Below are 21,918 nucleotides of genomic sequence, written 5' to 3' on the forward strand. Positions count from 1 at the left end.
CCAGGGTAAGCGAAGCAGCAGGATTGGGCCCTGAGTCTAAACTTAGACTATTGGCTTGAGTTGGATGAAAAGATTACGGCTGGCCAAACGGCCCATGACGCATACTGATTGATCTGAGTACTATTATCTGCTGCTTAAAACCAAAAGGTACCAGTACTAGTACACTTTCCTCAAAAAAAAAACCCAGTACTAGTACGCATATATGCTAAACTCTACCAATCTGTGAAGGGTACATGAGTTGCAATAAGGATATTTTGATCAAAAATCCTGCATCAATATAGCAGAAGTACCAATGATTTACCTGAGAGCAGACATGTTTCTTGCTTTTGGAGACGCGACCAATGGAAAGATCTGACGGGCCGCTAGATGCCTCACATTTTTCTTCCTCTCGTTTATTACGATCAGATAAGTTGCGCTCGCATAGAGGCTGGTCTCGGTAACCAGCATCTTTTTTATAATGCTCTTCTTCATAGCTACGGTTTTCATGATACTGATGCCCGGTCGGGCGCCTATCCTGTGGATCCTCAATCTCTTCAAAGTCTGGGTCAAAAGAAAATGATGCATGACAGAAGTTCATGTAACCGCCCGATCTCCATAGCCACCTCGGTCAGCGTAACCGCCCCGATCCACATAGCCACCTCGATCGGCGTAACCGCCCCGATACACATAGCCACCTCGGTCGGCGTAGCCGCCCCGATGCCCTCCTCCTCGAGGTGGTGCAGCACACCTTTGGTTGAAACCACCCCGCGTGTCAGATCCGCGAGGATATCAAGACACCGTCAGCTGTTCCTAAAGCAAAAAGAGCAAAACCATATGAGTACTACTGAAAGGTGCACAAGATCGAATGCCCTAAAAAGGAATTTATTATGGGCCGAATGAATAGCATAGCAAAACAACACAGCGTGGTAGAGTATCCATCTTGTATTTAGGATCGCAATGAAACAGAGCCGAATGAATTGAACCCTAATAGTATTGCATGAAACTGCATTGAATTAAACCCTAATACGGGGCACGACAGCATAAACAGTAGGGCGTCCCATCAGTCAGACTAACACACATCGAAGGATAGCTAACCCTAGCATCTATCAGGCACCAAGGGATTATGAGGACACTAGGAAATCGGAATCAGGGGATCTGATGGCACGAGGAGGGGTGCCGAGGAGCGCTTGCCGCAGGCGCGGGGAGGGAGGAGGCGATGGTAGCAGCCCCTAAAGCTAAGGTACCCCTCCGGCACGAAACCCCAAGCGCGCGGGCAGATCGGGGCAGGAAAATCGCAAAGGGGATCAGGACGGGAGACGGGGATGGACCCGAGCCTTGTCGGCGAGGCGGAGCGCGAGCCTGGAGATGGGGAGCGGCGCGTCGTATATGAAGGCGTGGTTGATGCACTCGTTGCGGAGGAAGCGGGAGAGGACACGGCCGTCGGCGGTGAGGCCGGCGAGCGCGACCCCGGCGTGGTCAGCGACGCGGAAGACCTTGCGCTGGTGCGAGGAGAGCTCGTTGGCGGACTTGTTGGCGGTGGCGAGGTCGAGGACACAGATCAGGTCGACGATGGCGGCGTGGATCTGGGCGCTCGACCGAACTCCTTGCCGGCTTTCCCTCCCTTCCGTTCCCTTGCTTCCCTTCCCTTGGGAGAGGAAGGAGAAGGTGGGGGCGGCGGCGCAGGGGGAGGGGAAGGGTGAGATGGCCGACGGCAAGGCTCGGGGTGGATCGGCGATGTGGGAGACGAGGGGAGAGATCGGGGTGGCGGCGGCGATGTGGGAGACGAGGGGAGGGTCGGGGTGGGTGGCAGATCTGGAGCCCTAGGGTTCCTGGGGTGAGAAGTTGAGGGAGTTTTTTTTGAGACAAAGAGGGGGGTGAGGGATAAAGGGCAGCCGTCGGATCCGAGAGCATCCGACGGTGTGTGAGCACGATCCGCGTGACATGCCCATGGGCCAATCAGAACCCAGTACACGTTATGACCTTCTAAATTGATCGTAATCGACTAAAAATAAGGTGTTGAACCATATTTTTTTTTCAAAAAAGGTGTTAAATCATATAAACAGTTTTATGATATGAGAAATTCAAAAAGAAACATTTTCATTGTGCACAAGGGTGCATATTGGAATGACAAACAATGTTGCCTAAGGAAGTTTTCTTTTTCTTTGGACGAAAGAACCATTTTCCATTTTTTGAGTGCCCAAAAGGAGGGTTTTTTGTGAAGGACCTCCCAAATAATTGTTGGAAAATTGGACCAAATCATTTTTCTAAAATACTAGGTCATATTTAATGCACAATTGACAAAATGGTTGGGTGTAAAAAGTTTTTATCCACCTATGGTGAAAAAGACAAATTCCCGCTGATTCAGCTGGAAGCGGGTCAAATTTGAACTGTAGCTGCCTCGTAGTTTGTTCTTTATTTTTTTCCAAAAATCATTTCTAGGTACATAAGTATCTATTTAATCAGAGAAACACAAAAAAAAATCCAAGATTCAACCACTAGCTAGGAACGGTCATTCCCGCCGTTTTGACCGCATTTTGAAACGGGCATAAAAAGTTCAAAAAAAATCAAAAAAATTGGGAAACCTTCGCATTGTGTCATTATATGTGGCCAAGTTCCCAGGAAAAATAATAAACTTGTAATACGACAATCATTTTTAAAAAGGGTTCTCAGAAACGAGCAATCACGTATGGAGATCAATGGCTTTCAAGCCAAATGATCAATCTTATGGCCACATTCATGGCATTGTTTGTACAAATGATCTCATATTGTGCACAAGGGTGCATATTGGAATGGCAAACAATGTTTCCTAAGGAAGTTTTCTTTTTCTTTGGACGAAAGAACCATTTTCCATTTTTTGAGTGCCCAAAAGATGGTTTTTTGTGAAGGACCTCCCAAATAATTGTTGCAAAATTGGACCAAATATTTTTTATAAAATACTAGGCCATATTTAATATACAATTGACCAAATGGTTGGGTGTAAAAAGTTTTTATCCACCTCTGGTGAAAAAGACAAATTCTCGCTGATTCAGTTGGAAGCGGGTCAAATTTGAACTGTAGCTGCCTCATAGTTTGCTCTTTATTTTTTCCAAAAATCATTTCTAGGTACATAAGTATCTATTTATTCAGAGAAACACCAAAAAAATTCCAAGATATAACCACTAGCTAGGAACGGTCATTCCCGCCGTTTTGACCACATTTTGAAACAGGCATAAAAAATTCAAAAAAAAATCCAAAAATTGGGAAACCTTCGCATTGTGTCATTATATGTGGCCAAGTTCCCAGGAAAAATAATAAACTTGTAATACGACAATTATTTTAAAAAAGTGTTCTCAGAAACGAGCAATCACGTGTGGAGATCAATGGCTTTCAAGCCAAATGATCAATCTTATGGCTACATTCATGGCATAGTTTGTTCAAATGATCTCATATTATGCACAAGGGTGCATATTGGAATGGCAAACAATGTTTCCTAAGGAAGTTTTCTTTTTCTTTGGACGAAAGAACCATTTTCTATTTTTCGAGTGCCCAAAAGAGGGTTTTTTGTGAAGGACCTCCCAAATAATTGTTGCAAAATTGGACCAAATATTTTTTCTAAAATACTAGGCCATATTTAATACACAATTGACCAAATGGTTGGGTGTAAAAAGTTTTTATCCACCTCTGGTGAAAAAGACAAATTCTCGCCGATTCAGTTGGAAGCGGGTCAAATTTGAACTGTAGCTGCCTCGTAGTTTGCTCTTTATTTTTTTCCAAAAATCATTTCTAGGTACATAAGTATCTATTTATTCAGAGAAACACCAAAAAAATTCCAAGATATAACCACTAGCTAGGAACGGTCATTCCCGCCGTTTTGACCACATTTTGAAACGGGCATAAAAAATTCAAAAAAATCAAAAAATTGGGAAACCTTCGCATTGTGTCATTATATGTGGCCAAGTTCCCAGGAAAAATAATAAACTTGTAATACGGAAATTATTTTTAAAAAGTGTTCTCAGAAACGAGCAATCATGTGTGGAGATCAATGGCTTTCAGGCCAAATGATCAATCTTATGGCTACATTCATGGCATAGTTTGTTCAAATGATCTCATATTGTGCACAAGGGTGCACATTGGAATGGCAAACAATGTTGCCTAAGGAAGTTTTCTTTTTCTTTGGACGAAAGAACCATTTTCCATTTTTCGAGTGCCCCAAAGGAGGTTTTTTTGTGAAGGACCTCCCAAATAATTGTTGCAAAATTGGACCAAATCATTTTTCTAAAATACTAGGCCATATTTAATGCACAATTGACCAAATGGTTGGGTGTAAAAAGTTTTTATCCACCTCTGGTGAAAAAGACAAATTCCCGCCGATTCAGCTAGAAGCGGGTCAAATTTGAACTGTAGCTGCCTCGTAGTTTGCTCTTTATTTTTTCCAAAAATCTTTTCTACGTACATAAGTATCTATTTAATCGGAGAAACACTAAACAAATTTCAAGATTCAACCACTACCTAGGAACGGTCAAACCCGCCGTTTTGACCGCATTTTGAAACGGGCATAAAAAATTCAAAAAAAATCAAAAAATTGGAAATCCTTCGCGTTGTATCATTATATGTGACCATGTTTCCAAGAAAAATAATAAACTTGTAATACGGCAAATATTTTAAAAAAGTGTTCTCAGAAATGAGCTATCAGGCGTGAAGATTCATGGCTTTCAAGCCAAATAGTCAAATCTTAGGGCCACATTCTTGGCATAGTTTGTTCAAATGATCTCATATTGTGCACAAGGGTGCATCTTGGAATTCCAAACAATATTGCCTAAGGGAGTTTTCATTTTCTTTGCACGGAAAATACATTTTCCATTTTCCGAGTGCCCGAAATGAGTTTTTTTTGTGAAGGACCTATCATATATTTGTTGCAAAATTGGACGAAATCAATTTTATAAAATACTAGGCCATATTTAATGCACAATTGACAAAATGGTTGGGTGTCAAAAGTTTTGATCCACCTCTGGTGAAAAAGACTAATTCCCGCCGATTCAGTTGGAAGCGGGTCAAATTTGAACTGCAGCTGCCTCATAGTTTACTATTTATTTTTTTCAAAAATCATTTATAGTTACATAAGTACCTGTTTAATCATAAATACATGGTTTGGTGGCGATACGTCGAGGTTTGGGCAGTGGCCGAGGCCCCCAACTCTAGAGCGCGTAAACTCGCATGCCCACCGCATGGTCACCGCGTGACCGTGGCATTGTCATGTGTTCTGGGAAGCCTAGGCATGTCTAGTGGGTTGGGCACTCCCTAGGTAGGTGCTAGGAAGAAAATTACAACATAAGATTCTCACGAGGAGACCGGTCGATGCTCAAACATGAATTAGCAGCCAAGTGTTTGATTAGCGGTACGGGAAATGTACATGGCTAATGGGCGTGAGTTTTGGCTGAGGATGATCAGTTACTAAGAAGACCGTCTTCACAAATTTTCAGCTCAAAAGGAGGAGCCTAGGTGGTACTTGCTTTGCAAATTACCACACTGGACAAAAATATGAATGTTGAAGCTGGGCTCAAAATAATGAATGGATTGAGCTGAAATTTGGTGGAGGATGGTTATTTGGACATAGGAAAGCATTGTAGAAAATTGATATCATTTTGACATGCCAAAGTAGTACTTCCTTCACAATGCTCTTCTATGGACAAAAACTTGGGAAAACTAGTGAGAGAGATTGGTTGAATGAAATGAGCTAAATATTGGTGTAGGTAAGTTACATGGGTATGGTCATGCGCTGGTAAATTTTCAGATCATTTGGGTAAGCCTAGCTAGTACTTACTTCACAAAGCTTCTCTCGAGGTAGAAACTTTGGAAATTTCCTGAGAAAGATTTGCTAGGAAAATTGAGCTAAATATTATCATGTGGCAATGATTTGGGTATGGAAGAGTGCCCGAAAAGTTTGAGGGTAATAGGAGGGGTCTATATAACACTTGCTTTGCAACGTGCCAATTTGGTCATAAAATATAAATTGAACCTGGGCTCACATAGATAATTTGACTGAGCTGCAATTTGGAGGAGGGTGATAATTTGGGCATATGAAGGAACTGTATAAATTTCATGTCATTTAGAGATATAAAAAAGGTACTTCCTTCACAATGCTTCTAGGTGGACAAAAACTTTGGAAATTTGCCGAGGAAGATTTGCTAGGCAAATGGAGCTGAATTTTGTCATGCGGTAATGATTTGGATAGAAAGAGTGCCCAAAAATTCCGAGGGCAATCAAGAATATATAAATAGCACTTCCTTCATAAAGTGTTGTTGTGAACAGAATAGGAAAATGAATATTGTTGAATTAGTTTTGAACTAGGAAAGGAAGGATTTTTACATATTTGATGAAGATATGCCCCAAAGAATTTATGAGATTTTTTGGGGAATTTTGGGAATGATAGAAATATAGGTTGCTTCACAACCTAGGGCAAAAACTGCCACATGGACATGACACATAGGCAAAACTGATGAGATGGCGCCTAGTCATCACAACCCACCACAATCTACAAGGCTATGACCATCCATATTGGTCATTAACAACTAGAAATAAGGCAGCGGACTAGCACTGTTTGCTTTGTGACAATTTCGTGTGAGGAAATTACGACCTTTCTCACCAAAATGGTCGCAATGGTTTAGGGTTTGGAGCCCCCTGAACAGCTTTTGACCAATTGGTCTAAAATGGTCATAAATTTATGACCAATTCTTCGAGGTCACTGACAGAAGGTCATAAGTTAACATATTTCTTGTAGTGTATTTTCATTTTTATAGTACATATATTGAATTGTACATGTTTAATCTTTGAATTATGAACGTAGGAAATGTCGTCATCGGACGATAAAAGTCTCCCGGGGGAGTGCCGCTGGTGCAACAACGACGAGGTCTGTGCGACAGGCCTCACCTGGACGAAGATCGGCGCTTCAGCATTAAGCTCCAGGAGACCTTCGATGTTGAAACGGTACGCAACGACGAAAAGTGTTTTTTTCGTAATTAAGCATGACTTCAACTATTTCGGCGTGTAATTTTCATCTTTTACAATTCGAGTAGCTTATCCCATGCCATGCAAGACGCTATGTCTTGGAGAGGATGGATTTAGAAGACCATGAAAATTTCGAAACAAAGAAAATTCACCTAAGGACCCATCATGATGTGGACTTCGAAGTAAATATGTATAATTCTGAGAGCGTAACTCATTTTAGTTGCAAAAATTGGGAAGCACTTTTCAAGATGTATGGTTTTTGTGAGGGTATGCTTGTCACCATGGATCTTGGTGATCCTGACATCAACCAAGACAATATGGACATTTGGGTCCTTGTTGATACGCTTTCAATTCTACCTCTATGTGAGTTTCTCAAACATAGTTATTAACTAATTTATATTGTCCATTTCAAAAAAGTTGACAACTTATTTCCATTGGCAGCTTATTTTCATTGTTCAAACAATATGCAGAACATGGTAGACAGAACCTACTACACCGATGGCTCTGAGTTAACTTATCAGGAGAAAAATCATCTGGTCGCATTTTGTACTGATCTTGAGAATTACAATATCTATAATAAAACTCCTCCACATTATGATCAATATGTGCCACTAGTGCACGTGTTGAACTACGGTAACATCCATAGAGATGCTATGGTAAGATTTTTTTACTATTACGACATCTGTGCATCTTTTACATAAATTCTTTTAAAACTTAACTACATTGCTAACTACGAAGTTATTACTATGTTTTTCAACAGAAAATCCCGGATAATTGTGTGCCTCATCTGATGTATCAGAATGGTCGCCTTGATGTTCTGAACATACAGCCAGGTCATCCTACTATTCTCACCTTTCCATATCGAATTTCTAAAAGAAGTGGAGACATGAAAATCACAGAATGGAAAAAATGTATGGACAGTCGTAAGGAGGTACTTGGAAGCAAAAGAAAGCGAAGCGCAAAAATTGGAGACAGGATGATCTCCATTCTCCATGATGGAGAGTCAGGGCCTATATTGTTTTATACTATTTTACCTTAAAGAGGGTATTTAGGTCCTACCTCATAATGATCATGTGCTAAGAACAATTAAGTTGGGTTGGTTCGATGACTATGAGGATGATGATCGTATGACTTGTTATTAATAACGAGTAGAAGTTGTATGATGATGATTAGTAGGACTTGTTATTATGATGAAGCATGATGCGAGCATGAAGAATTTTTTATATATATCAGTGGGTGAAATGAACATGGATTGAATTGAAGTGAAGGCAACATGTGATGTATGTCGAAAGTAGTACTAATCCAAACTTGATCAAGTTAGGATATTAGTATTATTTTTGACATGCACCACACATATTGCCTTCACTACAATCGAAGGCATGTTTAGGCATAGTAGTAGCGTTGGTAAACCAAGCACGGAGATAAGAGAGAACACTTCTCTCTGTTAGCTAGCTAACACCCTAAATTAACCCACCCCAAAACCACCCTCTTTAAAAAAAAACCTCAGCTCCTGCCAGCTGCTGACGCGTGGATGCCTTTTGGTCCTGGTTGGTGCTACCAACCGGGACCAAAGGCCCTCCTGCCTGGGCTCGCCGTAGCGACCACGTGGAGGCCCATCTGTCCTGGTTGGTGTAAGAACCGGGACTAGAGGTATAGGACTTTAGTACCGACCCTTTAGTCCTGGTTCCCCAACCAGGACAAATGGGCCCTACGAACCGGGACAAATGTCCCTTTTTCTACTAGTGACTCCTGCACCTTGGCAAAGTGGGACTTCTTGCCTCCTGGCATAGCGTTTGAGATAGTCTTCACAAATGTAGATCATCTCGGATAGATGCCATCAGCTAGGTAGTACCCCTTGTTGTAGTGCCGCCCATTGACCTCGAAGTTCACCGGAGGAGAATGACCTTCAACAAGCTTGGCAAAGATAGGGGAGCACTGCAGCACGTTGATGTCATTGTGAGTTCCTGGCATACCAAAGGAGTGCCAAATCCAGAGGTCCTGTGTGGCCACCACCTCAAGTACCACACTGCAACCGCCTTTGGTGCCTTTGTACATCCCCTGGCAAGCAAATGGGCAATTCTTCCATTTCCAGTGCATGCAGTCGATGCTTCCAAGCATCCCAGAAAATCCTCTTGCTGCATTCTGTGCTAGGATCCGAGCAGTGTCTTCCGCATTGGGTGTTCGCAAGTATTGCGGTCCAAACACTGCCACCACTGCCCGATAAAACTTGTAGAAACACTTAGTGGTCGTGGACTTGGCCATGCGACCTCGCCGCGGCTTTTCATTGCTCGCCAGCAGGCCGGCGAGGGCGGCGAGGACCATGAGATGTTCCTCTTCCTAAACGTCGGCCTCGACTTCCTCCTCCAGCAGCGCGGCGAGCGCCTCCTCATTGTCTGAATCCATTGCTGAGGCAGGCAACTCGCCGAACACCTTGCGGGTGCGGTGGGCGCGCACCCGCCGCTACACTGCCCCTTCGCGTCTGGAACACAGGAAAAATCGGCCAGCCGGTGGTGGAGAGGCTGCCTCGGTGAAACCTTTACTCTTTTTCTGGCAGGGAATGAGCTATCTAGCGGTGGTGGGCTGTGGGCGGCGCCGGGATCATCCGGTTGGCGGCCAAGCGCGCGGGGGGTGGGAGGCAAATCTGGACGATAGGCTTAACTTTTTGCCTGACGGGGTGGGCCGGACGTCCTTTTCCCTTGCGCCGGAGCCCACGAGTGCCCCCCAGTGCGTCGCGTTCGGCCTGCGATGGCCGGGCCCAAAAAGGGCCGAGCCAGCGGATTTCGGCTTCCTAGAGGCGCGACTGGGGCGTTTCTCGGTGCCGGCGCGAAAAAAGTCACCTGAGGGGGCCCTGTTGGGGGCGCGGCTGGAGACGCTCTTAGAGTCATGGCCGAACAGGAGCCCAATCCTGTCGCTTCCCTTACCCTGGTCAAAGAACATCATTGAACAAAATTACCCTTTCCAATTAACACACGCCTTTGTCTAAAAAAACTAACACACGCATGAGGATTCATAGGCGGCGTTGGGTGTTGGGTCGTCGGCCGCCGCAGCGGATAATGCTCGACATCCTAGGGATTCGGCGTGCGCCACACTTAGTCCCATGCTCTTAGCAGCCGAACCGCAATGGACAAGGCAGCCGCGATGCCTTTCGTACACAGGTTCATGGGGCAGGGGCGGACGCGAGGCCGAGGCGCGACAGCAGCGTGGCACAACGGCGGACGCGAGGCCGAGGTGCGGCAGCGTCATGGCATGGCAGCGGCGTGGCGCGCCGGCCTTTAGTATCTGGGGCGGAGCTTAGTTTAGTCAAGCGGAAGGCCCCTATGGTACGTTCGGCCCGGAATTAATTTTTATGCAACGGCTGCTTAATTGATTTGGCGCCCTTCAGCACGATAGTGACCTAATTGGGTGCGTCGTCAGCTATATTGCAGTGACGGGTACAAGTATGCGTGCCATGGCGTCGTCAGCCGTACGGAGAAGTATGCTGGCACTCGGTCGGTGACGAACTGAAGCTGGTGGCGGGAAGAGTTAAAATGTCCAGCTATAATAGTAGGCACAGTCTGCAACTGATAACTGTACGACTTTCCTTTAATCTAAACTAGAAGCGCGTTCTCTTAGCAGAACTTTTATATTCAGAATGTTTGAAATGGGTTCAGGTACCTGACCAGCAAAAACATACTCCACACAAGGAGACACTCTGTCCTGTATAATTCCAAGTTATGAGCTAGGCATAAATAGTGGGTGTTGCCTCGTGAGCTCCTCATATGTGCCAACATCCATGATAGCCTATATTTTCTTGAGTCCAAAGAAGTTGTTCAGAGCATAAACCCAAAATAAGGCCTTTACCCATGTATCCTTTGGCACTAGTGAATAAATTTTCATCCAGGCAAGCAACAACTATTTCACGAATATGTAGTTTCAGATTCGAAAAGCAATTCCTGAGATATTTTCTTTCTTTTAGCAAATCCGAATTTCCCCGAGTCCTGACTAAAAGTGATAGACTGACATTTCTACGTACATTATTGTTCTCACTAAATAATGAATTTTGTTCTTTTTACAATGCTGTGAACATGTCTTTCATGTATGTTGGTTCGTCTCTTTCTTATAGGAAGATGCAACGACTGCCAAGGCTACCGAGCTGCCGCCCCCAGCTCCAATAATGGATACTAGTGGTCAAGATGGGGCTGATGACTCACTCTTAAATTGGCATGCAGAGTTTGAGCCGCAACATGATAAACCATTGAGGGCCGTCAAAGGCGTCCTCACGGCGTTCTCAGTTTTTGGTGGATAGTATGGAAGAATGCATCATATCATGCTTTACACACATGGGCTTGGAAAGAAGCCCATCAATACTAGTAACAACAAGCACACCTTCAGAGCCAACCTGCTTGGTTCCTACTCGTCTTATGGTGCTGACACGTCACACACGCCGTCGTCTGGCTACCATGGATAATCTTGATGCTGAGATCACACCGTCTAAGGAATACTCGATGCTAGTGTCCTTGGAGCCCATAGTTCAGGAGGTATTATTTATGCAGATGGCGCACTTGCCTATCCCACATCTACATTATCTGAAGCATTCATTCAAATTCCTTAGAAAGCATGGTTCACTACAAGAGATAGGGCCTACTATGACGAGCTAAAAAATATCATCGGATAGCTAATAACGTCACAAATTACCCCTAGTGACATTTTACGGGCGTCACAAGCATCGTCACAGAATCCCCGTCACAGATTACTCCTAGTGACGACGCACACGCAAAAACGTCATCGAAATTGGGACCTTCAGTGACGTTATACTACTAGGAAAAGTGCTATAGATGGAATTGACACTAATGGCGCACCAGACATGTGGTGCGCCATTACTATATACTAATGGCGCACCATGTGTTGGTGCGCCATTAGTGTCCAAATACTAATGGCGCACCACATCCACGGTGCGCCATTAGTAAAAAAAAATATTTTTTCTCGAAACTACTAATGGCACACCGTGGGAGTGGTGCGCCATTACTAGTTGAACTAGTAATGGTGCACCATGCCACGGTGCGCCATTAGTAACTTGGCCACCACTTCCACCGAATGCACCCCCCATGGACCGCCTTTTCAGTTTTTTTTAAAAAATGATGGAAATGTCAAAAGAATAAAAGAAAATAAGTTTCCCATGTGATATGTGGTCTAGTTGTTGTGAAAATTTACAAATATGAATTTCGACTTTATTTGCGAAATCTCTCGAGAATTTGTAAAATGGGCATAACTTTTGCGTACGAACTCGGATGAAAAAGTTTTTTATATGAAAAATCATCTACTCGAAAAGTTACATCCGAATTTAACTGGGGGAACCCGTTAAACATTTTCAAAATCCTCAAAAACCTAACAGAAAAAAGATACGGGGCTTTTAAGATCTGGAGAGGCAAAAAAAAAATTCAAACTTACTAATGGCGCACCTACCCATGGTGCGCCATTACTATCTTCCCGCCTTCAAAATTCAAAATAAGTCAAAAAATAAAAAAAGTTACTAATGGCGCACCTGCCCATGGTGCGCCATTAGTATCTTCCCGCCTTCAAAATTCAAAATAAATCAAAAAATAAAAAAAGTTAGTAATGGCGCACCTGCCCGCGGTGCGCCATTACTATGCCGTATATATGGCTGGGCGTGGTCCTCTCCTCCTTACCTCTTCATTCTTCTCCTCCACTCCACCTCTCCTCCACTTCATCTCCTCCTCTCCTCCACTCCATCTTCCCTTCTCTCCTCCACCATACTACCCTCCTCCTCTCCGGCGACCTCCTCCTCCCTCCTCTCCTACCCTCCCCTCCCCTCACGGTTTCTCCTCCCTCCTCTTCGGTGAGCTCCTCCTCCCTCCTCTCCGGTGAACTCCTCCTCCCTCTTCTCCTCCCATCCCCTCATGGTTTCTCCTTTCTCCTCTCTGATGCTCCGGTGAACTCCTCTCCGGTGACCTCCTCCTCCTCCTCTCCGGCGAACTCCTCCTCCTCCTCTCCGGCGATGTAGGCAAGCGCCTCTCCGGTGACCTCCTCCTCCTCCTCTCCGGCGAACTCCTCTCTGGCAAAAGAACACGGCAGAAGAACGTACAAGATCCAAAAACAGGAACAAAATTTGAAATAATATCGTGCCAAAAACGAGCAAAAAATGGGCAAAAAAATCACGATCCAGATCCCAATTCAAAATTCAAAAATAGCAATGGCGCACGGTGGGGGTTAGACGGTGCGCCACTACTATTTTCTCGCCTTCAAAATTCAAAAATACTAATGGCGCACCAGTGGCCTATACTAATGGCGCACCGTGGCCTATACTAATGGCGCACCAGTGGTGTGCCATTAGTATACCAGATATCAATGGCACACCAGTGGTGCGCCATTAGTAAAAAATACTAGTGGCGTGATACTAATGGCGCACCAGTGATGCGCCATTAGTAGGCAAAACTGGTGCGCCATTGGTAGCCCTTTTCCTAGTAGTGTTATATAGAACGTCATCGACTTCCTATTTCCATGACGGTCAATTAATGTCACATGTTAGGAGAAAATATGCCATATTGTACCATATTCGATGATGAGGCAACGTCACTAACATTATGCCACATCATCTCCTGAGCGGCTATCCCACTACTAGTTCCATTACTTTTATTATGGATGTATATGTCATCAAAATATATTTACTTTCTTTCGAATCTAAATTGCGATGAAAATAAGCATTTACTTCACATCACATCAGATTATATAAAAAAGTTGTAGAGAAAAATCACATCATAAATTGATATGTAAGACAAATCATATTATATATGAAATCGTCTCAGCCAAATCATTCTATAAACAAAAATGAGGATAAAAAACTGACTCAAGTTTGACACAAGAAAATAGATAAGATGAAAACTAATATATTTTTTTTGACAGAAAGACTATAGGGAACCCCCTACAGTATAATTGGTGCAACAAACCCAAATTGCAAGTACTATGCCTTGAACGTGGGTGGGTGGGAAGGCATCAACCTCTTCACACCACCGGGCTATGCCTTAGTCAGCATGAAAACTAATATTAACTAAAGACCACATATGTTGTCCTAATGATTGCAATGTAAGGATGGCTTTCATGAACCATCTGATTTGGACTGGGACTGCAAAGTTGGTTGCTAAGTTGCTTGAGCCCTCAAGAGAAAATCAAGCAGATTATCCATCTCCTTTCCCTTCTTTGCCTAGGCTTCATTCTTCTCTTGTTGGATCTTCTTTAGAGCTTCCAATTCTTCTTGCTGCTTCTTTTGTATCTCTTCAAATGATCTCTCTTGTGCTTCAAGTCTTGCGGCTAACTCCTCTCGATGCCTATAAATGACAAACACAACAACGTTGCATCATAATGAGATGAAAACTGACAAGATAACATGCATAACCTAGAGCTAGAGGTATAATGGTTAAAGTACATGTAATCAATGCACCCCTTAGCTTAGCATACACATCACCCATGCGTTATGTTCCGCCAAGAATGCCCTCCTTTCCCTCTCACTCTCCCGAACTAGTGGCATGATTGTAGTACCTGAACCTGCAAGATGAAAAAGAGTGGAACTAAATGAATTGCAAAATACTTACTAGCATGTGTCATAAAACTAACTAAATGAATTCCACTTCAACTCATTTGGAATTGGACCTTAGACAATGCAACAATTTTTCATGCGCATATGTACTTTCCTAAAACAAACATGATTGTAATAAAGTAGCAAAATTCGCACGCAAATACATGTTTGTCGTTGCATTGATTGTAAAAATTAACAAAACAGATTCTGTAATGTAGTACTTTAAATAAGCAACACTATTAATAAGCATTTCACGTAATATTGTATTAACAAGAAATGAAGGTTTGAACGCTTTGGGTCTAATGAGTGTACCAAGTAGCATAGATGACGCAGCCAGCAAGCCTATGAAAACAAGACGAGAAAATTCAAAAGAGAAAAATGGCAAAACTTAAGATTACTATAGGTGATACACAAGTGCTTGACTAGAAAGATTACTTACAAAAACTTGCCAATAATGGTAGCAAAGATTTACTAGTACATTATGAAGCTATTTACTCAATCAAGCAATTTAATTTGATGGCAATGTGATAAAATATAATATAAGAAATAATGATTCCTTAAATATTAGAGCATCTCCGAGTGCAATGCTGGGACCAAAACCCGTCCACGCCCTCCTCCACCTTCAGCCTGCTCAAAAAGATTTCAGCTAATCAGGCTATCACTGTTCAGATATATGTTCTGTGTTAGCGTTTGCCTATCATATCCCCAATAGTCCGTCCTGCTCATGCTTGCTGCACTCATGTAATTGAAAAATAAAAGTATAAAACTCCTAGCGATTGCATATTTCAGTTGAAAAACATCAATTGCTATCTAAGTGTTGATAAGCTGCACTCGTGTAATTGAATAGTGTTGATATTCCAACGTTAGTCATTATCTCCAGAGTATACACATACTAATAGAAGCATGGGTAAACACGTCAAAAATACAACAAGAAACATTTTGCTCACCTTGGGTTCAGTCTCATCGACGATGTCAGCTTTGAACTTGAGAAATCCCACACACGCTGAACATGTCCACTCCTGCACATCCAGAAAGCGCCATTGATTTCCTGCTCAAACATTTAAATGGAGAGAATGATAGGAGGAGCACTACAACAAAGCATCTGGATGGGAGCAGCGCCGCAAAATGCCTGCGACAATGGCCTCGTCAGGGAAACAGAGAAGGACGGCATGGTCTCGAGGAGGATGCAGCGGGCGTGGTAGAGGAGCGTCACGGTGGCTGGCTCCAGCCAGAAGCCCAGAACCCGGCCAGCTGTAAGCCAAGTGAAAGAACTTGAGCAAGAGGTCAGCGTGGTTGGAAGTAGCGGCAGCGGAGATCACGCCATGGACGAGCAGCGCCGAGAGCGTCCAGAAGAGCAGCCGCACGACACGGAGTTCTTCAGGTGGGTCGACCGCTTGTGTCAGCAGATCACGTGGAGATTTGTCCCGTGCAGAGGCTGCTCCTACCGAGCGCGGCTGCCTGCGGCGTCGGCGGCGCCTCTTCCACCACCGGTGCTGCAACGGCTTCCTCCGCGGTCTCGATGGCGGCGGTGGCGGTGGTTGTTGCGTCAATGGTGGGGGCGGCGGAGGTGGACGGGGCGGGAGTGGGAGCATGGGGGCTGCTGGAGAGGAGCAGCGGAGGGGATGCTAGCAGATTGGATCGAGACGGTGAAAGGAAGGAGACGGCGCAAGATTGGACCGGGGCGACGCCAGATGAGATAATGGGGATTAGGGTGGAACTATGGGTAGTTAAACGGGCTTCGTTGAGAAAGTTTTGCCATCGAGCCTAATTAACTTAAAATTTTAATTCTTGGCGCGCAGGGGAGAATAAATTATATGCTTAAACTAGAAAAAATTGTGGGTTTGACACGCTCACGTAAAAAAAGTGTTTTTATAGGGGTAAAAAATGAGGGTTTGTCACGTACGATGAATGTCTATAATTTGAGCAGAAAAATTAGAAAGGCACATACCATGTTTGTGTATATTCTCCTAATAAAAAAAGTAAAAAGGCACCAGGGAATCTCTCTTTTCGGAAAAACATACCATATACGCGTTTAATCTGATCAAAAAAATTATGGAACATTGAAAAAAAAGTCTGCTCTACATGTGGGTTAGACATAAATACAAATGTTTGCCGTGCAAGAATAGCGAAAAATACCAGCAGATCAAAATGTTCACCTTGGAAATATTCCTACCGTAGGTCGTGTAGTACAATGACATGATAAAGATATATTCGCATTGTTTAGATCAACGCGTGAACTCTACCCCGTTGGAAATCCCTACAGGAAAGACCATGTGGGAGGGAGTACTTTTTTCTGTTAGGAAAACAACTGTTGCACTATACTAACATACCCATCAGCTCACCAGCTCAACCAATGAGCATTTTTTTCGGCCACTACTTATTTATATTAGACTCAGAAAATATTTACATTGCTCAATACGCCGTAAAGAAATTCTCATGGGTCCTACGTGTGGACCCCATAGAGAAACACTGAAGCATAGGTCCCGTAGAAAAATCCTCCTACCAAATCATTCCCAACCAATCTCGTATTTACCTTTTTGAGATGGAGCGAAACAACTGCAATGTCACCGCTCAGAAAAAAGAAACAACAACAACGTCATATTCATCAGCTCACGATCCTACTAATGAACTTTTTTCTGGCCACCACATATTTATATTAGGTTGAAAAAAATAATGGCATCACACAATAACCTATGAAGAAATTATGGCCTATTCAACTACCAAAATTGACACATGGGTCCCATAAAAAAACATGACGTGTTGGTCCTTCCACTCAATAACCAGTGAAGCAGATATGGCAGGTCCCGCTACTAGTAGTTACATTTGTAAGTCGGTGACTATAGCAAGTTCGTCATGAAAATTACCAAAACGTCATAGAAATTGGTAGCTAGGTGGTGCTCAGCGTTCGAGTCCATTCAATGACATTAATCGTCACTGATTTACAAAAATCAGTGACACGACCTCTAGACCGTCACACATTAGGTACATATGTGACGTTGTCAACCACCGTCATGAGGATTTTCGTCACAGTATCTCAATTTTATTGTAGTGGTTAAACAATGGCACAATTCAACTGAAAGCCGAGACATCTTATCGCGATAAGCTACTTATATGGGCGCGTGCACTGTTAGTGTCCAAAGATGATAGAAACATCTTGGCACGTGCTGGAATTATATGCGGCATCCTGGGATCACTGTATAAGATCCCATTAAAATGGTCGTTGATACAAGCTTTTTTATCCTTCTGAAACTCAGAAGGTCACACCTTGGTGACAACCCAGCCAGAAACGGGATTTCCTCTTTTAGCGCTACAGGATTCTATGAGGATCCCATATCAGGACGTGTGTATGATGAATACGTCCCAGATTCTTGTTTTCAAGATGAGGTGGCAGCTACACTATTTTTTGCATATACAACAATGCGCAAAAGCAAGATTGATAGTGATAGTGGGGAAGATGGCCTTGTTAACCTGAATGGGTTGATTACTTTTTGATGGATACGGTAGAATTGGATAACAGCCCCCTAAATTCCTCTGCCTCCAAATTTCTATGCTGATGTTGATGACCCACTTCTTGAATGGTTAAATTTCAGAATGAGTGATGACAGTGGAAATTCAAGGCCTTTTGGTGTGTACTTTTCAAACCAAGTGACGCGGTTCAATGGCAATTGTTTAAGGGCACATCTTCATCCACTTTCATAGCTGCTTGGTTGTGTTCTTATTGTGGGAACGGTAAGAACACAACCAAGCAGCTACGAAAGCGGCTCGAAGATGTGCCCTTGAACAATAGCGCTAAAAGGGGAAATCCCATGCATCTCTCCCTGGGTTGTCACCAAGGTGTGACCTTCTGAGTTTAAGAAGGATAAAACAGTTTGTATCAACGACCATTTTAATGGGATCTCATGCAGCGAGCCCAGGATGTCGCGTATAATTCCATCACGTGTCAAGATGTTTCTATCATCTTTGGACACTAACAGTGCACATGCCCATATCAGTAGGCTTATCACGATGAGATGTTTCGGCCTTCAGCTGAATTGTGCCATTGTTTAACCATGCTTTCTGAGGATTTATAATGAATGCTTCAGCTAATGTAGATGTGGGATAGCCAAGTGCGCCATCTGCACTAAATAATACCTCCTGAACTGTGGGCTCCAAGGACACTAGTATCGAGTATTCCTTAGACGGTGTGATCTCAGCATCAAGATTATCCATGGTAGCCACACGACGGCAATAAGAGGAGTAGGAACCAAGCAGGTTGACTCTGAAGGTGCACTTGCTGTTACTAATACTATTGGGCTTCTTTCCAAGTCCATGTGTGTAAGGCATGATGTGATGCACTCTTCCACACTATCCACCAAAAACTGAGAACGCCGTGAGGACGCCTTTGACGGCCCTCAATGGTTTATCATGCTGCGGCTCAAACTCTGCATGCCAATTTAAGAGTGAGTCATCAGCCCCATCTTGACCACTAGTATCCATTATTGGAGCTGGGGGCAGCACCTCGGTAGCCTTGGCAGTCGTTGCATCTTCCTGTAAGAAAGAGACGAACCAACATACATGAAAGACATGTTCACAACATGTAAAAAGAACATAATTCATTATTCAGTGAGAACAATAATGTACATAGAAATGTCAGGCTATCACTTTTAGTCAAGACTCGGGGAAATTCGGATTTGCTAAAAGAAAGAAAACATCTCAGGAATTGCTTTTCAAATCTGAAGCTACATATTCATGAAATAGTTGTTGCTTGCCTAGATGAAAATTTATTCACTAGTGTCAAAGGATACAGGGCTAAAGGCCTAATTTTGGGCTTATGCTCTCAACAACTTCTTTGGACTGAACAAAATATAAGCTATCATGGATGTTGGCACATATGAGGAGCTCACGAGGCAACACCCACTATTTATGCCTAGCTCATAACTTGGATTATTAGTGCTAAATTATACAGGACAAAGTGTCTCCTTGTGTGGAGTATGTTTTTGCTGGTCAGGCACCCTGAAACCATTTCAAACATTTTGAATATACAAGTTCTGCTAAGAGAGAACACACTTCTAGTTCAGATTTAAGGAAAGTGGTAAGTTATCAGTTGCAGACTGTGCCTACTATTATAGCTGGGCATTTTAACTCTGCCCGACACCAGCTTCAGGTCGTCTGCATACTTTTCCGTACAGCTGACGACGCCGTGGCACGCATAATTGTACCCATCACTGCAATATAGCTGACGACACACTCAATTAGGTCACTGTCGTGCTGAAGGGCGCCAGAGCAATTAAGCAGCCATTGCATAAAAATTAATCCCGAGCCAAAACGTACCATAGAGGCCTTCCGCTTGACTAAACTAAGCTTCGCGGCACGCCACGCCACTGCCATGCCATGATGCTGCCGCGCCTCGGCCTCGCGTCCACCGCCGTGCCACGCCGCTGCCACACCTTGGTCTCATGTACGGCCCTGCCCCACGAACCTGTGTGGCAAAGGCGTCGCGGCTATCTCGTCCATTGCGGTTCGGCTGCTAACGACATGTACAATGGTTGATAAGATAGTCTTATCTTAAGTTTTGCATATAATTAGAGATGACAAAAAAACATGTCTACAATGGGTCATCTCTTAGCCTTATCTTCAATAATTAGTTGTTCCTAAAAACATGGTGAGACAAATTCTGCTAAGAGATCATCTCTTGTCGTCTTTTAAATAATATAAGACAAGTCTTCTCTTATGATTTCTCTCTGTTTCACCTCATCATTTATCCTACGTGGCAGTCTTAAGATAGAACCATTGTACATACCCTAAAAGCGTGGGACTGAGAGTGGCGCACGCCGAGTCCCGAGGATGTTGAGCATTGTCCGCTGTGGCGGCCAGCGACCCAGCGCGGCCCATGAGTCCTCAGGCATGTGTTAGTTTTTTAGACAAGGGCGTGTGTTAGTTTTTTTGAGAATTAGGGCGTGTGTTAGTTGGAAAGGGGAATTTTGTTTATGAAAGTTCCTATGTCGTTTGACCAGGGTAAGCGAAGCAGCAGGATTGGGCCCTGAGTCTAAACTTAGACTATTGGCTTGAGTTGGATGAAAAGATTACGGCTGGCCAAACGGCCCATGACGCATACTGATTGATCTGAGTACTATTATCTGCTGCTTAAAACCAAAAGGTACCAGTACTAGTACACTTTCCTCAAAAAAAAAAAACCCAGTACTAGTACGCATATATGCTAAACTCTACCAATCTGTGAAGGGTACATGAGTTGCAATAAGGATATTTTGATCAAAAATCCTGCATCAATATAGCAGAAGTACCAATGATTTACTTGAGAGCAGACATGTTTCTTGCTTTTGGAGACGCGACCAATGGAAAGATCTGATGGGCCGCCAGATGCCTCACATTTTTCTTCCTCTCGTTTATTACGATCAGATAAGTTGCGCTCGCATAGAGGCTGGTCTCGGTAACCAGCATCTTTTTTATAATGCTCTTCTTCATAGCTACGGTTTTCATGATACTGATGCCCGGTCGGGCGCCTATCCTGTGGATCCTCAATCTCTTCAAAGTCTGGGTCAAAAGAAAATGATGCATGACAGAAGTTCATGTAACCGCCCGATCTCCATAGCCACCTCGGTCAGCGTAACCGCCCCGATCCACATAGCCACCTCGATCGGCGTAACCGCCCCGATACACATAGCCACCTCGGTCGGCGTAGCCGCCCCGATGCCCTCCTCCTCGAGGTGGTGCAGCACACCTTTGGTTGAAACCACCCCGCGTGTCAGATCCGCGAGGATATCAAGACACCGTCAGCTGTTCCTAAAGCAAAAAGAGCAAAACCATATGAGTACTACTGAAAGGTGCACAAGATCGAATGCCCTAAAAAGGAATTTATTATGGGCAGATTACGAGGATATACACTAAGCAATCTGGTGTGCCGCTAAAAGTACAGTTTTATTCCTTCGTTAGCACTTCGGCCGTAATACCATATTTTCTAAGTATTTTCTAATTGTGTATGTGTATTGCACAATTGAGGGATGAAAACTGAATTACCTGACATTGCTGCAATGCGCGGAGCTACGTACGTGGCTAACGCCCAGGCTTTAGCTCCGTATATATACCTCTCACCAACGACAGCAGCCAGGTTTGTTTGCTGTTATGAGGACCAGTAAAATCTCATGGATCCCATTATAAGGAGTACCTAGAACTTATCTAGATGAGACGTAATTTGATCTCATTCACCTGAAAAATAAGAATGAATACAACCAACGTCAGCACACACGCATCTTATAGCATCACATTCAATGGCTATAAAAGGTGAATGAGACCAAATTAAATCTCATCTAGATGAGTTCTAGCAAAACTGCCCATATTATATATCAGCATGGGATGACATCCCTGTTTAAACAAGTTGAGATAACAAC

At 43.6% G+C, this 21,918-nt stretch overlaps 1 protein-coding gene across 1 annotated transcript; it reads left to right on the plus strand.

Annotated features, from left to right (window-relative positions):
• The first annotated feature begins 7,070 nt into the window (after window positions 1-7,070).
• LOC147978317 (uncharacterized) lies at window positions 7,071-8,002 on the plus strand. Its single transcript, XM_087516566.1, has 3 exons — window positions 7,071-7,326; window positions 7,405-7,619; window positions 7,724-8,002. Exons 1-3 carry the CDS (start codon window positions 7,071-7,073, stop codon window positions 8,000-8,002), a joined length of 750 nt encoding a protein of 249 aa, XP_087372692.1.
• The last annotated feature ends 13,916 nt before the right edge of the window (window positions 8,003-21,918 follow it).

The sequence above is a fragment of the Triticum urartu genome, chromosome 3A, assembly GCF_056163025.1.
Source record: "Triticum urartu cultivar PI428250 chromosome 3A, HENAU_Tu73, whole genome shotgun sequence".
NCBI lineage: Eukaryota > Viridiplantae > Streptophyta > Magnoliopsida > Poales > Poaceae > Triticum > Triticum urartu.